This window comes from Theropithecus gelada, chromosome 2, assembly GCF_003255815.1.
Source record: "Theropithecus gelada isolate Dixy chromosome 2, Tgel_1.0, whole genome shotgun sequence".
Taxonomy (NCBI): Eukaryota; Metazoa; Chordata; class Mammalia; order Primates; family Cercopithecidae; genus Theropithecus; species Theropithecus gelada.
This window is the reverse complement of record NC_037669.1, coordinates 105,224,059-105,247,014: the sequence shown is the minus strand read 5'-3', so window position 1 is coordinate 105,247,014 and position 22,956 is coordinate 105,224,059. Positions and strand designations below refer to the sequence as shown.

Below are 22,956 nucleotides of genomic sequence, written 5' to 3'. Positions count from 1 at the left end.
TTTACAAATCAATAATAAAAGACAAGTAACCAGTTAAAAATGGGCAAAGGATCTGGATAGACATTTCTCCAAAGAAGAGCTACAAATGGCCAGTAAGCACTTGAAAAGATGCTCAATATCATTAGCCATCGGAGGAATTCAAATCAAAACCACAAGATAACACTTTATACCAACTAAGACGGCTATTTAAAAAAATGACAGACAATAACAGGTGTTGGAGAGGATATGGAGAATACAGAACCCTCATACATTGCTAGGGGGAATATAAAACAGAGTAGACACTTTGGAAAACAATCTGGCAGTTCCTTAAATGTTAAACACAAAGTTACCATATGACCCATCAAATCCATTCATGGGTATATGCCCAAGAGAAATGAAAACATATGCCTACAAAAATCTTGTATACAAATTTTCATGGCATCGTGGTTCATAAAAGCCAAAAAAGTAGAAGCAGCCCAAATGTTCATCCATGATTAGTGGATAAATGAAAGGTGGTACATCCATACAATGGAATATTATTCAGCAGTATTAATAAAGAACTGATTCATGCTACAACGTGGATGAACCTTGAAAACATGCTAAAAACAAAGTCAATCACAGGAGACCACATATTGTATGATTCTGTTTATATGAAATATCCAGAATAGGCAAATCTATAGAGACAGAAAGTAGATTAGTGGGTGCTTAGGATAGCAGGAGAAGGTGATGGAGGATTACCGCTAAAAGTTACAAGGTTTCTTTTTGGGGTGACAAAATGTTCTAAAATTTACTATGATAATGGTTGCACAACTCTGAGAATATACTCATATACCACTGGATTGTACACTTTAACTTGTATGGTATGCAAATTACATCTCAAAAAGGCTGTTTTTTTAAAAAAGAAAGTCAGACAGTAATCTCAGTCCGGACAGGAAGGTGAGCTTGAGTCCTTCATTACATTGCCTTTCTTGGCCATTCCATTTAAAAGTGGCTAAGGATCTGTTAGCCATTTACAGGTACAAGGGTGAGAAGAGGGTACTTAAATGCAGACTGCCATTTGCCCAGATTGTAATTTCAGCAGTTCCAAAACACCTCACATATGTGAGGTCTCTCTTACATGAGGTTTTCCTAACAGTCAATCACCATTCTTTCTATCACTGCCCATCTCTACCTCTTTACTTATTGCTAGAAACTCAGATCTGCACTCAGGGTACAGAAGGTTACGGTAAGAGGGATACAGAAAAGGAGCACTTAGGACATATATGTGTATTTATTTATAAGCATTTATAAAACTTAAAACACCATTGGGAAATGGTTAAATAAATACTTGTATAGCTATATGATAGAATATTATACCACCACTTACAATGATTTTTCTTTTTTTTTTTTTTGAGACAGAGTTTCGCTCTTGTTGCCCAGGCTGGAGTGCAATGGTGCAATCTCGGTTCACTGCAACTTCCGTCTCCCGGGTTTAAGTGATTCTCCTGCCTCAGCCTCCTGAGTAGCTGGGATTACAGGCATGTGCCACCAAGCCCAGCTAATTTTGTATTTTTAGTAAAGACGGGGTTTCTCCATGTTGGTCAGGCTGGTCTTGAACTCCTGACCTCAGGTGATCCTCCCGCCTCAGCCTCCCAAAGTGTTGGGATTACAGGCGTGAGTCACTGTGCTCAGCCTATAATGATATTTTTAAAAAATATTTACCAGAAGATTAACATGATTTCTCTTCAGAAGCCACAGAGGTCAGAAGGCATGAAATGACATATACAAAGTGCTGAAAGAAAACAACTGTCAGTCAAGAATTCTATATTGAACAAAACTATCCTTTGAAAATGAAGGCAAAATTAACACATTTCCAGATAAAGAAAAACTGATGTTGTTGTTAGTATATTTGCCCTATAAGAAATACTTCAGGCTGTAATGAAAAGACATGAGACAGTAACTTGAATTCACATGAAGAAATAAAAAAACACTGATAAAGAGTAACTACATGGGTAAACAGAAAAGACAGTAATAATGTATTTTTCATTTGTAATTCTTCTTTTTCTTATCTGATTTAGGACCACTGTGTAAAGCAATAATGATAAATCTATGTTAAGCGGTACACAACTTATAAAGATATAACTTGTGACAATAATAGCATAAAGGGGCAAGTCATGGAGGCTACAGAGGAGCAAATTTTTTGTATATTATTAAAATTCAGTAATAATCTGAACCAGATTGTCATAAATTAAGATGCTAATTGTAATCACCAAGTTAACCACCACTAAGAAAATAACTAAAAATATATATAGTAAAATAAACAGCAAGAAAGTTACAAGGGTACACTTTTCCATTTAACACAAATGCAAGCAGTAACGGAAGAATTGAACAAAAAAACCAAAAAGCATAGAAAACAAATAGCAAAATGGCAGAAGTATGTTCTTCCTTATCAATAATTACATTAAATATAAGTATATTAAGTTCTCTAATCAAAAGACAGAGATTGGCAGAGTAAAGAATATGTAATAATGGGTTAAATATGATAGTATAAAAATACAGTATAAACTAAATACAATAAAAACCCAAATGTGGTTTTTTTGGTTGTTGTTTGTTTGTTTTGAGATGGAGACTCGTTCTGTCACCAGGCTGGAGTGCAATGGCGCGATCTCGGCTTACTGCAACCTCCAACTCCCAGGTTCAAGTGATTCTCCTGCCTCAGCCTCCTGAGTAGCTGGGACTACAGGCGCATGCCAGCATGCCCAGCTAATTTTTGTATCTTTAGTAGCGGCGGGGTTTCATCATGTTGGCCACGATGGTCTCAATCTCCTGACCTTGTGATCTGTCCACCTCAGCCTCTCAAAGTGCTGGGATTACAGGCACGAGCCACCGCACTGGCCAATGTCCTTTTTTTTTAAAGGATGTTTTTCAAAGGAAAAAGAAACTAAGAAAAAAATTACATACAAAAAAGACTAGAATGAAATAGAATGTTAATAGGGGTTATTTCTGAACTGTGAGTTTATTATGATTTTAGTTTACATCTGTATACTTTCTTATGTTTTCTAGTTTAGTAGAATAATGAACATTATTTTTATCATTAGAAAAATATATTAATTACAAAAATGCTACCATTATATATACCGCGATATGCAGTGGTATCATAGACCTCATCTGACTTGTCTAATAGCCTAAATTAAACCTATTTCCAGAAATTTCCCCATATTTACTAGTTTTGTGCTATTTTCCAATAGAAATTCATCTTATTAGGTACTGATAATTATAAGGGACCATGAAACAGAAATCTTTGAGTTATCAAAGAAGTATTTAAATGTATACTTAGAAGTGACAGCCAACATATTTAATACGTCATACTGCATGAGCACTGCATCAGTGAAACCTGATATGGGTCATAGTACTGGAGGTAGAGTCTTGGGGCTCTCTATTGACTCAGGAGTTCCCCTATAGTTGATGGATCATAGAAAGGCCCTAGGGCTAAGGTTAAGGGAAATAAGGAGACAGAGGGCTCACAGTAGCAGGTGTTTACTTACCAGAATGGAAGTGAAGTGTTTGAACATTTTAACAATTAGTACCATTGTACTGGTACATAACAGCTGAAGTGGTTAATCAGTAAGCTGAGCATTCAAAATTATCACCTCTGGGCTGGGTCCAGTGCTCATGCCTGTAATCCAAGCACTTTGGGAAGCTGAGGCAGGTGGTCACCTGAGGTCAGGAGTTTGAGACCAGCCTGGTCAACATGGTGAAACCCTGTCTCTACTAAAAATACAAAAATTTGCTGGGCATGGTAGCGTGTCTGTAGTCCCAGCTTCTCGGGAGGCTGAGGCAGGAGAACTGCTTGAACTCGGGAGGTGGAGGTTGCAGGGAGCCGAGATCACACCACTGCACTCCAGTCTGGAAGACAGTGAGACTCCGTCTCAAAATATAAATAAATAAAATAAAATAATAACCTCTAATACGTATGACTACATTTAGAGTTTGCCCTAAAGAAAACCCCACACATCAGCCACTATATAGAGCCTTGGTTGTTACCTCTGTATGGGCAATCCTATAGTGACAGCTCAGGGCCAGCTCTAGTCCCCCTCCAAAAGCCATGCCTTGGATTGCTGCCACCACAGGCTTCACATTTCTCTGTATTTCATCTACTACATGTCCCAGTGTTAAGCCAAATGTCCTAGGAGCGCTGAAGCCATGAATATCAGCACCTAAGGGCACAAAGACAAGGAGAAAACAGAGTTGAGAAATACATGGGCATTGTTATCTAGCAATAAGTTACCTGATACTCTTTAAAAATTTTTTTAATTTCTTTTATTTATTTCTTAATTTTTTTTTAAGAGTTCCTGATGACTCTTAAAAAGTCTCAGACCTCTTTGGGCCCTTACACTTCATCCTTGGCTGAAAACAAGTAGATTGGAGAATGTAGAATGCTATGAGAGAAAATCCTCCAATCTTTACCAGAAATTCTGTAATTTTCTAAAATCTATCTTTCCATATAGTAAGTAGTAATTCTATCTTTAAAAAAATTAAGAATCTCAGAAAAGGGGGAATAGAGATTCTCCTCCAAAGATCATTATTCTGAGATTGAGTGAGCCCCTCTCATTTTCATATATGTGATATTGTTAATCAACCCTATTCACAGCAACTTAGCTCCATATCTTTGTTAAGGGCATGAGTCATTACAATATCAAATATCAGGGTAACATATATACATATTTATGAGTTATATGTTAGTCAATCAGCTTAGAATTATGTTTTTGTAATAGATTTTTATCTTCAATAAAAATAATATTTATTGGCCGGGTGTGGTGGCTCATGCCTGTAATCCCAGCCCTTTGGGAGGCTGAGGCGGGCACATCACTTGAGGTCTAGAGTTTGAGACCACCCTGGCTAACATGGTGAAACCCCGTCTCTACTAAAACATACAAAAAATTAGCCACGCGTGGTGGCGGGTGTCTGTAGTCCCAGCTTCTCAGGAGGCTAAGGCAGGAGAATGGTGTGAACCTGGGAACCAGAGCTTGCAGTGAGCCAAGATTGCATCACGGCACTCCAGCCTGAGTGACAGAGAAAGACTCCGTCTCAAGAAAATAAATAAATAAAATAAAAATAATATTTATTGCTTTTCCTGATTATAAAAATAACATGTATTATGGAAAACTTGAAAACCACACAAAATTAAAAAGAACATGAAGATCACCCTAAATATCACCATACAGTCATAATTTAATATTTTGGGGAATTCTTAGTTTTTTCCCACATGGGTGAGTGAGCATTACCACCTGAGCTCTGCCTTCTGTCAGATTAGTAGTGGCATTAAATTCTCACAGGAGTGTGAACCCTATTGTGAACTGCACAAGTAAGGGATCTAGGTTGTGCTCTCCTTATGAGAATCTAATGCCTGATGATCTGAGGTGAAACAGTTTCATCCCCGAACCATCCCTGCGCCCCCACTCTCCCAGGACTGCACCCCCACCCCCTACCCCTGTCCATGGAAAAACTGTCTTCAATGAAACCAGTCCCTGGTACCAAAAAGGTTGAGGACAGCTGATTTAGAGCATACTGTAAAATCATTTTTATATTTTCCTATTTTCATATAATATTATACATAGTAAACTTTTTCCTACAGCATTATCTATTCCTTGAAAACACTAGGCCAAGCATGGTGGCTCACACCTGTAATCCCAGCACTATGGGAGGCCGAGGTGGGTGAATCAAGAGGTTGGGAGATCGAGACCATCCTGGCAAACACAGTGAAACCCTGTCTCTACTAAAAATACCAAAAAAATTAGCCAGGTGTGGTGGCGAGCGCCTGTAGTCCCAGCTACTCAGGAGGCTGAGGCAGGAGAATGGCAGGAACCCGGGAGCCAGAGCTTGCAGTGAGCCGAGATTGCGCCACTGCACTCCAGCCTGGGTGACAGAGCAAGACACCGTCTCAAAAAAAATTAAAATTAAAATTAAAATTAAAAAAAAACACACTGTTGGGCGCACCCAAGATGGCCGAATAGGAACAGCTCCAGCCTCCAGCTCCCAGTGTGAGTGACACAGAAGACAGGTGATTTCTGCATTTTCAACTGAGGTACCAGGTTCATCTCAATGGGGAGTGCCGGACAATCAGTGCTAGTCAGCTGGTGCAGCCCGACCAGTGAGAGCTGAAGAAACCGCCTCACCTAGAAAGTGCAAGGGGGAAGGGAATCCCTTTTCCTAGCCAAGGGAAACTGAGACACACAACACCTGGAAAATCGGGTAACTCCCACCCTAATACTGCACTTTACCAAGGGTCTTAGCAAATGGCACACCAAGAGATTATATCCCACACCTGGCCCGGAGGGTCCCACACCCACAGAGCCTCCCTCATTGCTAGCACAGAAATCTGAGATCTAACTGCAAGGTGGCAGCAAGGCTGGGGGAGGGGCGCCCACCATTGCTGAGGCCCAAGTAGGTAAACAAAGCCACTGGGAAGCTCGAATTGGGTGGAGCCCACTACAGCACAAGGAGGTCGGCCTGCCTCTGTAGACTACTCCTCTGGGGACAGGGCATAGCTAAACAAAAAGCAGGAGAAACCTCGGCAGAGGTAAATGCCCCTGTCTGATAGCTTTGAAGAGAGCAGTGGATCTCCCAGCATGGAGGTTGAGATCTGAGAACGGACAGACTGCCTGCTCAAGTGGGTCCCTGACCCCTGAGTAGCCTAACTGGGAGACATCCCCCACTAGGTACAGACTGACACCTCACACCTCACACGGTGGGGTACACCCCTGAGATGAAGCTTCCAGAACAAGAATGAGACAGCAACACTCGCTGTTCAGCAATATTCTATCTTCTGCAGCCTCCACTGCTGATACCCAGGCAAACAGGGTCTGGAGTGGACCTCAAGCAAACTCCAACAGTCCTACAGCTGAGGGTCCTGACTGTTAGAAGGAAAACTAACAAACAGAAACGACACCCACACCAAAACCCCATCAGTACATCACCACCATCAAAGACCAAAGGTAGATAAAACAACAAAGATGGGGAAAAAGCAGTGCAGAAAAGTTGGAAATTCAAAAAATCAGAGCGCATCTCCCCCCTCCAAAGGAACGCAGCTCATCGCCAGCAACGGAACAAAGCTGGACGGAGAATGGCTTTGACGAGTTGAAAGAAGAAGGCTTCAGTCAATCAAACTTCTCAGAGCTAAAGGAGGAACTATGTAACCAGCGCAAAGAAACTAAAAACCTTCAAAAAAGAATGGATGAATGGATAATTAGAATAACCAATGCAGAGAAGACCTTAAAAGAACTGATAGAGATGAAAACCATAACATGAGAAATACATGACAAATGCACAAGCTTCAGTAACTGAGTCGATCAACTGGAAGAAAGAGTATCAGCGATTGAAGACTAAATGAATGAAATGAAACAAGAACAGAAGTGTGGAGAAAAAAGAGTAAAAAGAAATGAACAAAGCCTCCAAGAAATATGGGATTATGTGAAAAGACCAAATCTACGTCTGATTGGTGTGCCTGAAAGTGACGGGGAAAATGGAACCAAGTTGGAAAACACTCTGCAGGATATCATTCAGGAGAACTTCCCCAACCTAGTAAGGCAGGCCAACATTCAAATTCAGGAAATACAGAGAATGCCACAAAGATACTCCTCAAGAAGAGCAACTCCAAGACACATAATTGTCAGATTCATCAAAGTTGAAATGAAGGAAAAAATGTTAAGGGCAGCCAGACAGAAAGGTCGGGTTACCCACAAAGGGAAGCCCATCAGACTAACAGCAGATCTCTTGGCAGAAACTCTCCAAGCCAGAAGAGAGTGGGGGCCAATATTCAACATTCTTAAAGAAAAGAATTTTCAACCCAGAATTTCATATCCAGTCAAACTAAGTTTCATAAGTGAGGGAGACATAAAATCCTTTACAGAAAGCATACGCTTACAGATTTTGTCACCACCAGGCCTGCCCTATGAGAGATCCTGAAGGAAGCACTAAACATGGAAAGGAACAATAGGTACCAGCCATTGCAAAAACATGTCAAAATGTAAAGTCCATCGATGCTAGGAAGAAACTGCATCAACTAGCGAGCAAAATAACCAGCTAATATCATAATGACAGGATCAAGTTCACACATAACAATACTAACCTTAAATGTAAATGGACTAAATGGTCCAATTAAAAGACACAGGCTGGCAAATTGGATAAAGAGTCAAGACCCATCAGTTTACTATATTCAGGAGACCCATCTCACATGCAGAGACACACATAGGCTCAAAATAAAGGGATGGAGGAAGATCTACCAAGCAAATGGAAAACAAACAAACAAAAAAAGCAGGCACTGCAATCCTAGTCTCTGATAAAACAGACTTTAAACCATCAAAGATCAAAAGAGACAAAGAAGGCCATTACATAATGGTAAAGGGATCAATTCATCAGCAAGAGCTAACTATCCTAAATACATATGCACCCAATACAGGAGCACCCAGATTCATAAAGCAAGTCCTTAGAGGCTTACAAAGAGACTTAGACTCCCATACAATAATAATGGGAGACTTTAACACCCCACTGTCAACGTTAGATAGATCAACGAGACAGAAAGTTAACAAGGATATCCAGGAATTGAACTCAACTCTGCACAAGCAGACCTAATAGACATCTACAGAACTCTCCACCCCAAATCAACAGAATATACACTCTTCTCAGCACCACATTACACTTATTCCAAAACTGACCACATAGTTGGAAGTAAAGCACTCCTCAGCAAATGTAAAAGAGCAGAAATTATAACAAACTATCTCTCAGACCGCAGTGCAACTAAACTAGAACTCAGGACTAAGAAACTCAATCAAAACCACTCAACTACATGGAAACTGAACAACCTGCTCCGGAATGACTACTGGGCACATCATGAAATGAAGGCAGAGATAAAGATGTTCTTTGAAACCAATGAGAACAAAGATACAACATACCAGAATCTCTGGGATACATTTAAAGCAGTGTGTAGAGGGAAATTTATAGCACTAAATGCCCACAAGGGAAAGCAGGAAAGATCTAAAATTGACACCCTAACATCACAATTAAAAGGACTAGAGAAGCAAGAGCAAACACATTCAAAAGCTAGCAGAAGGCAAGAAATAACTAAGATCATAGCAGAACTGAGGGAGATAGAGACACAAAAAACCCTCAAAAAATCAATGAATCCAGGAGCTGGTTTTTTGAAAAGATCAACAAAATTGATAGACCACTAGCAAGACTAATAAAGAAGAAAAGAGAGAAGAATCAAATAGACGCAATAAAAAATGATAAAGGGGATATCACCACCGACCCCACAGAAATACAAACTACCATCAGAGAATACTATAAACACCTCTACGCAAATAAACTAGAAAACCTAGAAGAAATAGATAATTTCCTGGACACTTACACTACCCCAAGACTAAACCAGGAAGAAGTTGAATCCCTGAATAGACAAATAGCAGGCTCTGGAATTGAAGCAATAATTAATAGCCTACCAACCAAAAAAAGTCCAGGACCAGACGGATTCACAGCCGAATTCTACCAGAGGTACAAGGAGGAGTTGGTACCATTCCTTCTGAAACTATTCCAATCAACAGAAAAAGAGGGAATCCTCCCTAACTCATTTTACGAGGCCAACATCATCCTGATACCAAAGCCTGACAGAGATACAACAAAGAAAGACAATTTTAGACCAATATCCCTGATGAACATCAATGCAAAAATCCTCAAGAAAATACTGGCAAACCAAATCCGCAGCACATCAAAAAGCGTATCCACCATGATCAAGTGGGCTTCATCCCTGGGATGCAAGGCTGGTTCAACATACACAAATCAATAAACGTAATCCAGCATATAAAAGAACCAAAGACAAAAACCACATGATTATCTCAATAGGTGCAGAAAAGGCCTTTGACAAAATTCAACAGCCCTTCATGCTAAAAACTCTCAATAAATTCGATATTGATGGAACGTATCTCAAAATAATAAGAGCTATTTATGACAAACCCACAGCCAATATCATACTGAATGGGCAAAAACTGGAAGCATTGCCTTTGAAAACTGGCACAAGACAGGGATGCCCTCACTCACCACTCCTATTCAACATAGTGTTGGAAGTTCTGGCTAGGGCAATCAGGCAAGAGAAAGAAATAAAGGGTATTCAGTTAGGAAAAGAAGAAGTCAAACTGTCCCTGTTTGCAGATGACATGATTGTATATTTAGAAAAGCCCATCGTCTCAGCCCAAAATCTCCTTAAGCTGATAAGCAACTTCAGCAAAGTCTCAGGATACAAAATCAATGTGGAAAAATCACAAGCATTCTTATACACCAGTAACAGACAAACAGAGAGCCAAATCATGAATGAACTTCCATTCACAATAGCTTCAAAGAGAATAAAATACCTAGGAATCCAACTTACAAGGGATGTAAAGGACCTCTTCAAGGAGAACTACAAACCACTGCTCAGTGAAATAAAAGAGGACACAAACAAATGGAAGAACATACCATGCTCATGGATAGGAAGAATCAATATTGTGAAAATGGCCATACTGCCCAAGGTAATTTATAGATTCAATGCCATCCCCATTAAGATACCAATGACTTTCTTCACAGAATTGGAAAAACTGCTTTAAAGTTCATATGGAACCAAAAAAGAGCCCGCATTGCCAAGACAATCCTAAGCAAAAAGAACAAAGCTGGAGGCATCATGCTACCTGACTTCAAACTATACTACAAGGCTACAGTAAACAAAACAGCATGGCACTGGTACCAAAACAGAGATATAGACCAATGGAACAGAACAGAGCCCTCAGAAATAATACCACACATCTACAGCCATCTGATCTTTGACAAGCCTGAGAAAAACAAGAAATGGGGAAAGGATTCCCTATTTAATAAATGGTGCTGGGAAAATTGGCTAGCCATAAGTAGAAAGCTGAAACTGGATCCTTTCCTTACTCCTTATACGAAAATTAATTCAAGATGGATTAGAGACTTAAATGTTAGACCTAATACCATAAAAACCCTAGAAGAAAACCTAGGTAATACCATTCAGGACATAGGCATAGGCAAGGACTTCATGTGTAAAACACCAACAGCAACGGCAACAAAAGCCAAAATTGACAAATGGGATCTCATTAAACTAAAGAGCTTCTGCACAGCAAAAGAAACTACTATCAGAGTGAACAGGCAACCTACAGAATGGGAGAAAATTATTACAACCTACTCTTCTGACAAAGTGCTAATATCCAGAACCTATAAAGAACTCAATCAAATCTACAAGAAAAAAACAAACAACCTCATCAAAAAGTGGGCAAAGGATATGAACAGACACTTCTCAAAAGAAGACATTAATACAGCCAACAGACACATGAAAAAATGCTCATCATCACTCACCATCAGAGAAATGCAAATCAAAACCACAATGAGATACCAGCTCACACCAGTTAGAATGGCAATCATTAAAAAATCAGGAAACAACAGGTGCTGGAGAGGATGTGGAGAAATAGGAACACTTTTACACTGTTGGTGGGACGGTAAATTAGTTCAACCATTGTGGAAAACAGTGTGGCGATTCCTCAAGGATCTAGAACTAGAAATACCATTTGACCCAGCCATCCCATTACCGGGGATACACCCAAAGGATTATAAGTCATGCTGCTATAAAGACACATGCACACATATGTTTATTGCGGCACTATTCACAATAGCAAAGACTTGGAATCAACCCAAATGTCCATCAGTGACAGACTGGATTAAGAAAATGTGGCACATATACACCATGGAATACTATGCAGCCATAAAAAAGGATGAGTTTGTGTCCTTTGTAGGGACGTGGATGCAGCTGGAAACCATCGTTCTCAGCAAGCTATCGCAAGAACAGAAAACCAAATACCGCATGTTCTCACTCATAGGTGGGAAGTGAACAATGAGATCACTTTGACACAGGAAGGGGAGCATCACACACCGGGTCCTATTGTGGGGTGGGGGTAGGGGGAGGGATAGCATTAGGAGCTACACCTAATGTAAATGACGAGTTAATGGGTGAAGCACATCAACATGGCACATGTATACATATGTAACAAACCTGCACGTTGTACACATGTTCCCTAGAACTTAAAGTATAAAAAAAAAAAAACCACTAAGCTTGGTACAAGTTTTAAAAATTAATTATTTTATATCTAGCCTATTCATCTTTTTTTCTCTTTTCGCTACCTGTTCCTCATCTAGCAGCGATCCAGGAGTTATGCTTTTTTCTCACCAATTCATTATATTTCACTCTCTAGTACAGTGTTTTGTTTTGTGTTTTCAATTCCTTTTTGTTCTAGAGAAACAAAATCAATTTCAATCTAAGTCTCAAGCCTATCATTCCTGTAGCTTTAGATTGAGATGGTTTTTTAGATAATAACAGAAATAAACAGTTATTGGATAAATGCATCAAGCACTGTGCTATGCAGTTTCATATACTGTCTCATTTAATTTTCATAACACCTAAGTAAAGCAGCATAACAATTCCCATTTTACAGGTAAGGAAGTTAATACTTTGAGGCAAGTGACTACTTCAGACATATGACTAATAACTTGTGGAATAGGGATTTAAACTTAGGTAATTTGACTACAAACCCCACATTCTTAAAAGCTATACTATATTCTTCTACTTATAACAGAAGGTTAGTATCATTATTATCCCAATTTTTGGAAAACCAAAGCACAGTGTAGTGATTTCACTTTTTAATTATTTCCAGCACATCAATATCCAATTAATTTTGGGATATTGATTTTATATCCAGCAAAACAGCTACATTTTCTTATGAATTCTAACAATTTTTAATAGATTATTTTGATTTTCTACAAACATTATTGTATCTTCTGAATAATTAAGTTTTGTTCCTTCTTTTTCATTCCTTATACCTTTTGTTTCTTTTACTAGCTTTACTGGGTTATCAAAAACCTTGAATACAATGCAAAAGAAATGGTGAGAGCAGTCAGCTTTGTCTTGTTCCTTTCTCATAAGAAAAGCTTTCAATTCACCATTTTGTTTGTTTCCTGTAGATTTTTCAAAATGGATACCTTTTGCCTGATTAAGACATTTTCTTTATGTACCTCATTTACTAAGAATGTTTCTTTTTAATGCATGTCAAATGTTACAGAATGTTTTTTCTACATCTCGACATAATCATATAATTTTTCTTTTTAATCTTTTAATGGGATGAATTTCATTAATCTAGTGTTCAACCAATCTGATATTTCTAGGACAAAAGTGATATATTATACTTTTTATATGTTGTTAGATTCAGCTTCACAATACACTAAGATTATTTAAAATTATTTGTATAGATTCAGGGGATACATGTACAGGTTTGTTACACAGATATATTGCATAATGGTGAGGTTTGGGTTTTTGGTGTGCCTATCACCCAAACAGTGAACGTTATGTCACTTGGTAACTTTTCAACCCTCACCCCAACCTCCTTGCCCTTTTGAAGGTGCCTATGTATATTATTTCCCTCTGTATGTCCATGTGTTCCCATTGTTTAGCTCTCCCTTTATTTCCCTGACAATTATTCCTTCATAATAGCTCCCACTTATAAGTGAGAATATGTGGTATTTGATTTTCTATTTCTGAGCTATTTTACTTAGGATAATGGCCTAAGTAAAGACGTAATATCATTCTTTTTTATGGCTGTGTAGTATGCTATGGTTTTCTTTATCTAATCAACCATTGATAGACCCTTGGGTTGATTCCATGACTTTGCTATCATTAACAGTGCTGTGATAAACATATGAGTATAGTTATCTTTTGATATAATAATTTATGTTCCTTTGGATGGATCTCCAGTAGTTGGATTGCTGGGTCAAATGATAGTTCTGTTTTTAATTCTTTGAGAAATCTCCATACTGTTTTTCCATAAAGGTTGTACCAATTTCCATTCCAAATAACAGTGTATAAGCATTCCCTTTTCTCTGTATCCTTGCCAACATGTTCTTGTTTTACTTTTTAATAATAGCCACTCTAAGTGGTGTGAGAGATCTCATTGCAGCTTTGATTTACATTTCTCTGATGATTTGTGATGTTGAGAATTTTTTCATGTTTATTGGCCACTTGTGTGTCTTGTTTTGGCAAATGTGTATGTCCTATGTGTACTTCAAAAAAAAATTTTAAGTATATATAACCAAAAGACAATGTCCACTTTTTAATGGGGTAAATTGGTTTTTCCTTGCTGAGTTGTTTGAGTTCCTTATAGATTCTGGATATTAGTCCTTTGTCAGATGCATAGTTTGCAAATATTTTCTCCCATTCTGTAGGTTGTCTGTTTACTCTGCTGATTATTTCTTTTGCTGTGCAGAAGCTCTTAGTTTAATTAAGTCGCATTCGTCTATTTTTGTTTTTGTTGCATTTGAGGCCTTAGTCAAAAGTTATTTGCCTAGGCCAACGTCCAAAAGAGTTTTTCCTAAGTATTCATCCAGGTATTTTTTTGGTTTCAGATCTTACACTTAAATCTTTAATCCATCTTGAATTAATTTTTATATATGGTGAAAGATAGGGGTCCAGCTTCATTCTTCTGCATATGGCTCTCCAATTTTCCCAGCACCATTTACTGAATAGCATGTCCTTTCCCATTGCATATTTTTGTTGACTTTGTTGAAGATCGGTTGGTGTAGGTATGTGGTTTTATTTCTAGGTTCTCTATTCTGTTCCACTGATCTATGTGTCTATTTTTGTATCAGTACCATGCTGTTTTGGTTACCATAGCCTTATAATACAATACGAAGTCAGGTAATGTGTTGCCCCCAGCTTTGTTCTTTTTCTTAGGATTGCTTTGGCTATTTGAGCTCTTTTTTGTTTCCATAATTTTAGGACTGTTTTTTCTAAATCCATGAAAAATGACATTGGTAATTTGATAGGAATTACATTGAATCTGTATATTGTTTTGGGCAGCATGTCCATTTTAACAATATTGATTCTTTCAATCCATGAGCGTGGATGTTTTTCCATTTGTCTGTGTCATCTATCATTTCTTTCATCAGTGCTTTGTAGTACCCCTTATAGAGATCTTTCACCTCATTGGTTAAAGGTATTCCTAGGTATTTTATTTTTTTGTGGCTATTGTAAACGGAACTGAGTTTTTGATTTGGTTCTCAGCTTGAACATTATTAGTGTATAGAATGCTACTGATTTTTGTACATTGATTTTGCATCCTGAAATTTACTGAAATCATTTATCAAGTGGAAAAGTCTTTTGGAGGAGTCATTAGGGTTTTCTAGGTATAAGATCACATTATCAGTGAACAGAGGAAATCTGACTTCCTCTTTTCCAATTTGGATGCCTTTTATTTCTTTCTGTTGCCTGACTGCTCTGGCTAGTACTTCCAGTCCTACGTTGACTAGGAGTGGTGAGAGTGGGCATCCTTGTCTTGTTCCAGTTCTTAGGAGTAATATTGGATTTTACCAAATGCTTTTTCTGCATCTATTGAGGTGATCATGGATTTTGTTTTTAAATTCTGTTTATCTGGTGAATCACAGTTACTGAAGCATCCTAGAAACCCTGCAATAAAGCCCATCTAATATTGATGTAATATCTTTTTGAAGTGCTATTGGATTTGGTTTGATAGTATTTTGCTGATGATTTTAGCATTTATGTTCATCAGTTATATTGGCCTTTAGTTTTTTGTTTGTTTTGTTTTGTTTTGTTTTCTTGTGTCCTTGCCTGATTTTGGTATCAAGGTGATACTACTTTCACAGAACGAGTTAGGGAGGAATCTTTCCTCCTTGATTTTTTGGAATAGTTTCAGTAAAGATTGGTACCAGCTCTTCTTTGTACATCTGGTAAAATTTGGCTATGAATCTATCTGGTCTTGGACTTTTTTTGGCTGAAAAAATTTTTTATTACTGATTCAATCTCATAACTCAGTATTGGTCTGTTCAGGATTTCTATTTCTTCCTGATTCAATCTTGGGAGGTTGTATGTTTACAGGAGTTTATCCTTTTTTTTTTTTTTAGGTATTCTAGTTTGTGCATGTAGAGATACTCACAGTAGTCTCTGAGCATCTTTTGTCTTTTTGTGGAATCAGCTGTACTATCACCTTTATAATTTCTAATTGTGTTTACTTGAATTTTCTGTCTTTTCTGATTAGTTTACTTAGCGGTATATAAAATTTGTTTCTCTTTTCAAAGAACCAACTTTTCATCTCATTTATCCTTTGTATGTTTTTATACTGTATTACCAATTTATATTTGTAATATTTTCATAAGTATATTTCTTTTTTCTGTTTTTTTCTTTTAATTTTTGCATAGGTTATTGGGGTACAGGTGGTGTTTGGTTACATGAGTAACTTCTTTAGTGGGGATTTGTGAGATTTTGGTGCACCCATCACCCAAGCAGTATATACTGCACTATATTTGTAATCTTTTATCCCTTGCCCCACTCCCACCCTTCCCCCCCAAGTTCCCAAAGTCCATTGTATAATTCTTATGCCTTTGCATCCCCATAGCTTAGCTCCCACATATCAGTGAGAATGTACAATATTTGGTTTTCCATTCCTGAGTTACTTTATTTAGCATAATAGTCTCCAATCTCATCCAGGTTGCTGCGAATGCTGTTAATTCATTCCTTTTTATGGCTGAGTAGTATTCCATCATATAAATATATCACAGTTTGTTTATCTACTTGTTGATTGATGGGCATATGGGATGGTTCCACAATTTTGCAATTGCGAATTGTGCTGCTATAAACGTGTGTGCAAGTATCTTTTCATATGACTTTTTTCCTCTGTGTAGATACCAAGCAGTAGGATTGCTGGATCAAACGGTAGTTCTACTTTTAGTTCTTTAAGGAATCTCCACACTGTTTTCCATAGTAGTTGTACTAGTTTACATTCCCACCAGCAATGTACAAGTGTTTCCTTTTCACTGCATCTCCTCAACATCTACTGTTTTTTGATTTTTTGATTATGGCCATTCTTGCAGGAGTAAGGTGGTATCTCATTGTGGTTTTGATTTGCATTTTCCTGATCATTAGTGATGCTGAGTATTTTTTCATATGTTTGTTGGCTAGTTGTATATCTTCTTTTAAGAATTGTCTATTCATGTCCTTAGCCCACTTTTTAATGGGATTGTTTGTTTTTTTCTTGTTGCTTTGTTTGAGTTCGTTGTAGAGTCTGGGTATTAGTCCTTTGTTGGATGTATAGATGGTGAAGATTTTCTCCCACTCTGTGGGTTGTCTGTTTACTCTGCTGACTGTTCCTCTTGCCATGCAAAAGCTCTTTAGTTTAATTAACTCCCAACTATTTATCTTTGTTTTTATTGCATTTGCTTTTGGGCTCTTGGTCATGAAATCCTTGCCTAAGCCAATTTCTAGAAGGGTTTTTCCAATGTTATCTTCTAGAATTTTTATAGTTTCAGGTTTTATATTTAAGTCCTTGATCCATCTTGAGTTGATTTCTGTATAAGGTGAGAGATGAGGATCCAGTTTCATTCTCCTACATGTGGCTAACCAATTATCCCAGCACCATTTGTTGAAAAGGGTGTCCTTTTCCCACTTCGTTTTTGTTTGCTTTGTCAAAGATTGGTTGGCTGTAAGTATTTGGGTTTATTTTTTGGGTTCTCTATTCTGTTCCATTGGTCTATGTGCCTATTTTTATACCAGTACCATGCTGTTTTGGTGACTATGGCCTTATAGTATAGTTTGAAATCAGGTAGTGTGATGCCTCCAGATTTCTTATTTTTGCTTAGTCTTTCTTTGGCTATCTGGGCTCTATTTTGGTTCCACATGAATTTTAAAATTCTTTTTCTAATTCTGTGAAGAATGATGGTGGTATTTTGATGGGGGTTTCATTGAATTTGTAGATTGCTTTTGAGAGCATGGTCATTTTCACAATATTGATTCTACCCATCCATGAGCATGGGATGTATTTCCATTTGTTTACATCATCTAAGATTTCTTTCAGCAGTGTTTTTTAGTTTTCCTTGTAGAAGTCTTTTGACTCCTTGGTTAGGTACATTCCTAAATAGTTTATTTTATTTTTTGCAGCTATTGTAAAAGGGAATGAGTTATTGATTTCATTATCTGCTTGGTCACTGTTGGTGTATAGAAGAGCTACTGATTTCTGCACATTAATCTTGTATCCGGAAACTGCTGAATTCTTTTATCAGTTCTAGGAACTTTCAGGAGGAGTCTTTAGGGTTTTTCAAGGCAATCAATCATATCATCAGCAAACAATGAAAGTTTGACTTCCTCTTTACAGATTTGGATGCCCTTTATTTCTTTCTCTTGTCTGATTGCTCTGGCTAGGACTTCCAGTACTATGTTGAAGAGGAGTGGTGAGAGTGGGCATCCTTGTCCTGTTCCAGTTCTCAGAGGGAATGTTTTAAACTTTTCCCCATTCATTATTATGATGGCTGTGGGTTTGTCATAGATGGCTTTTATTACATTGAGTTATGTCCCTTGTACATCAATTTTGCTGAGTTTTAATAATAATGAGATGTTGGATTTTGTCAAATGCTTTTTCTGCATCTATTGAGACGATCATGTGATTTTTGTTTTTAATTCTGTTTATATGGTGTATCACATTTATTGACTTGTGTATGTTAAACCATCCCTGCATCCCTGGTATGAAACCCAGTTGATCATGGTGGATTATCTTTCTGCTATGTTGTTGGATTCAGTTAGCTAGTATTTTGTTAGAGATTTTGGCATATATGTTCATCAAGGATATTGGTCTGTAGTTTTGTTTTTTGGTTATGTCCTTTCCTGGTTTTGGTATTAGGGTGATGCTGGCTTCATAGAATGAATTAGGGAGGGTTCCTCCTTTCTCTTTCTTGTGGAATAATGTCAAAAGGATTGGTACCATGAGGATGGAAGATTTTTCCATTTGTTTGTGTCCTCTCTTATTTCCTTGAGCAGTGGTTTGTAGTTCTCCATGAAGACATCCTTCACATCCCTTGTTAGCTGTACTCTTAGGTATTTTATTCTCTTTGTAGCAATTGTAAATGGGAGTTCATTCATGATTTGGCTCTGTGCTTGCCTATTGTTTGTGTCAAGGAATGCTTGTGATTTTTGCACATTGATTTTGTATCCTGAGACTTTGCTGAAGTTGCTTATCAGATCAAGAAGTTTTTGGACTGAGATGATGGGGTTTTCTAAATATAAAATCATGTCATCTGCAAACAGAGCCAACGTGACTTCCTCTCTTCCTATTTGAATATGCTTTATTTCTTTGTCTTGCCTGATTGCCCTGGCCAGAAGTTCCAATACTATACTGAACAGGAGTGGTGAGAGAGGGCATCTTTGTCTTGTACTGGTTTTCAAAGGGAATGCTTCCAGCTTTTGCCCATTTAATATGATATTGGCTGTCGGTTTGTCACAAATAGCTCTTATTATTTTGAGTTATGTTCCATCAATACTGAGTTTATTGAGAGTTTTTAACATGAAGAGATGTTGAATTTTATCAAAGGACTTTTCTGCATCTATTAAGATAATCATGTGGTTTTTTTTCCTTTGGTTCTGTTTATGTCAATATCATGAAAATGGTCATACTGCCCAAAGTAATTTATAGATTCAATGCTATTTCTATGAAACTATCATTGACATTCTTCACAGATTCAGAAAAAACTATTTTAAATTTTACACAGAATCAAAGAAGACCCCATATAACCAAGACAATCCTAAGCAAAAAGAACAAAGCTGGAGGCATCACACTACCTGACTTCAAACTATACTACAAGGTTACAGTAAACAAAACAGCATGGTACTGGTACCCAAACAGACATATAGACCAATGGAGCAGAACAGAGACCTCAGAAATAACACTACACATCTACAACCATCTGAACTTCAACAAAACTGACAAAAACAAGCAATGGGGCAAGGATCTCCTATTAAGTAAATTATGCTGGGAAAACTGGCTAGCCATATGCAGGAAACTGAAACTGGAGCCCTTCCTTACACCTTATACAAAACTTAACTCAATATGGATTACAGACTTAAGTGTAAAACCAAAAACCATAAAAACTCTAGAAGAAAACCTAGGCAATACCACTCAGGACATAGGAATGGGCAAAGCCTTCATCAAAAATGACAAAAGCAATTGCAACAAAAGCCAAAATTGACAAATGGTATCTAATTAAACCAAAGAGCTTCTGCACAGCAAAGGAAACTACCATCAGAATGAACAGGCAACCTAAAGAATGGGAGAAAATTTTTGCAATCTACCCATCTGACAAAGATCTAATATCCAGTATTTACAAGGAAGTTAAATATATTTGCAAGAGAAAAACAAACAACCCCATCAAAAAGTGGGCAAAAGATATAAACAGACACTTCTCAAAAGAAGACATTTACACAGCCAACAAACATATGAAAAAAGCTCAACATCACTGATCCTCAGAGAAAAGCAAATCAAAACTGCAATGATATACCATCTCATACCATGCAGAATGGTGATTATTAAAAAGTCAGGGAACAATAGATGCTGGTGAGGCTATGGAGAAATAGGATCACTTTTATGCCGTTGGTGGGAATGTAAATTAGTTCAACCATTGTGGAAGAGACTATGGCAATTCCTCAAGGATCTAGAACCAGAAACACCATTTGACCTAGCAATCCCATTACTGCATATATGCCCAAAGGATTATAAATCATCCTACTATAAAGACACATGCACATGTATATTTATTGCAGCACTATTTACAACAGCAAAGACATGGAGCTAATGCAAATGCCCATCAATTATAGACTAAATAAAGAAAATGTGGTACATATATACAATGGAACACTATGCAGCCATAAAAAGGGATGAGATCATGTCCTCTGCAGGGACATGGATGAAGCTGGAAGCCATCATCCTCAGCAAACTAACACAGGAACAGAAAACCAAATACTGCATGTTCTCACTGATAAGTGGGAGTTGAACATTGGGAACACATGGACACAGAGAGGGGAACAACACACACCAGGGCCTGTTGGAGGGTTGGGAGGTGAAGGGGGGGAACTTAGAGGACAGGTCAATAGGTGCAGCAAACCACCATGCACACATATACCTAAGTAACAAACTTGCACGTTCTGCACATATAGCTCATTTTTTTAAAAAGAAATAATAATAATAATAAAAGGATTGGTACCAATTTGTCTTTGAATGTCTGGCAGAATTCTGCTGTGAATTCATCTGGTCCTGAACTTTTTCTTAGTTGGTAATTTACTGATCTGTTCTGGGTATGTAATTCTTCCTGATTTAAGCTAGAAGGGTTGCATTTTTTCAGGAATTTATCCATCTGTTCTAGGTTTTCTAGTTTATGTATGTAAAAGTGTTCATAGTAGCCTTGTATTTCAGTGGTATCAACTGTAATATCTCCTGTTTCATTTCTTCATGAGGTTATTTGGATTTTCTCTCTTCTTGGTTAATCTTACTAATGGTCTATCATTTTTTAAAATCTTTTCAAAGAACCAGCTTTTTGTTTCATTTATCTTTCATATATTTTGGGGGGGTTGGTTCCACTTCATGTAGTTCTGCTCTGATCGTGGTTACTTCTTTTCTTCTGCTGGGTTTGGGTTTGGTTTGTTCTTGTTTCTCTAGTTCCTTGAGGCTTTGTGACCTTACAATGTCAGTTTGTGCTCTTTCAGTCTTTTTGATACAGGCATTTAGGGCTATGAACTTTCCTCTTAGCATTGCCTTTGCTGTATCCCAGAGGTATTGATATGTTGTATCATTATTGTCATTCAGTTCAAAGAATGTTTTCATTTCCATCTTGATTTTGTTTTTGACCCAATGACCATTCAGGAGCAGGTTATTTAATTTCCATATATTAGCATGGTTGAAGGTTCCTTTTAGAGTTGATTCCCTGTTTTATTCCACTGTGGTCTGAGAGAGTGCTTGATATAATTTCAATTTTCTTAAATGTATTGAGGCTCATTTTGTGGCCTATAATACGGTCTATCTTGGAGAAAGTTCTATGCACAGTTGAATAGAATGTGTATTCTGTGGTTGTTGGATGAAATGTTCTGTGTAAATCTGTTAAGTCCATTTGTTCCAAGGTATAGTCTGAATCCATTGTTTCTTTGTTGACTTTCTGTCTTGATGACCTGTCTAGTGCTGTCAGTGGAGTACTGAAGTCCCCCACTATTATTGTGTTGCTGTCTATCTCATTTCTTAGGTCTATTAGTAATTGTTTTATAAATTTGGGAGCTCCAGTGTTAGATGTACAATAGGATTGTGACATCTTCCTGTTGGACAATGCCTTTTACTATTATATCATGTTCCTCTTTGTCTCTTTTAACAGCTGTTGCTTTAAAGTTTGTTTTGTCTGATATAAGAATAGCTACCCCTGCTTGCTTTTAGTATCCATTTGCATGAAATGCCTTTTTCCACCCCTTTAAGTTTATGTGAGTGCTTATGTGTTAGGTGAGTCTCCTGAAGGCAGCAGATAGTTGGTTGGTGAGTTCTTATCCATCCTGCAGTTCTGGATATCTCAAGTGGAGTATTTAGGCCATTTACATTCAATGTTAGTATTGAGATGTGAGGTACCGTTGCATTCATCATGCTATTTGTCACCTGTGTACCTTGGTTTCTTTGGTGTTTTGTTTTTTGCTTTTTAACTTGTATTTTTGTTTTATAGGTCCCGTGTAATTTATGTTTTAAAGAGGTTCTATTTTGATGTGTTTCCAGGATTTGTTTCAAGATTTAGAGCTCCTTTTAGCAGTTCTTACAGTGGTGGCTTGGTAATGGTGAATTCCCTCAGCATTTGTTTGTCTGAAAAAGACTGTATCTTTCCTTCATATAGGATGCTTAGTTTTGCTGAATAAAAAATTCTTGACTGACAATTGTTTTGTTTGATGGGGCTGAAGATAGAGAGCCCCACACCCTTCTAGCTTGTAAGGTTTCTGCTGACAAACCTGCTGTTAATATGATAGGTTTTCCTTTATAGGTTACCTGGTACTTTTGTCTCACAGCTCTTAAAACTCTTTCCTCTGTCTTAACTTTAGATAACCTGAAGACAATATGCCCA

The 22,956-nt window shown here is 37.6% G+C and overlaps 1 protein-coding gene across 2 annotated transcripts in view; it reads right to left on the bottom strand.

Moving 5' to 3' along the window:
* EHHADH (enoyl-CoA hydratase and 3-hydroxyacyl CoA dehydrogenase) overlaps positions 1-22,956 on the bottom strand; it is an 84,089-nt gene that overhangs the window by 42,423 nt on the left and 18,710 nt on the right. For both annotated transcript variants that reach the window (XM_025377741.1, XM_025377740.1), the window contains exon 3: positions 4,003-4,175. In XM_025377741.1, the coding sequence (XP_025233526.1) occupies positions 4,003-4,065 (63 nt within the window). In that variant the 5' untranslated portion in view covers positions 4,066-4,175. The remainder of the gene's footprint in view (positions 1-4,002; positions 4,176-22,956) is intronic.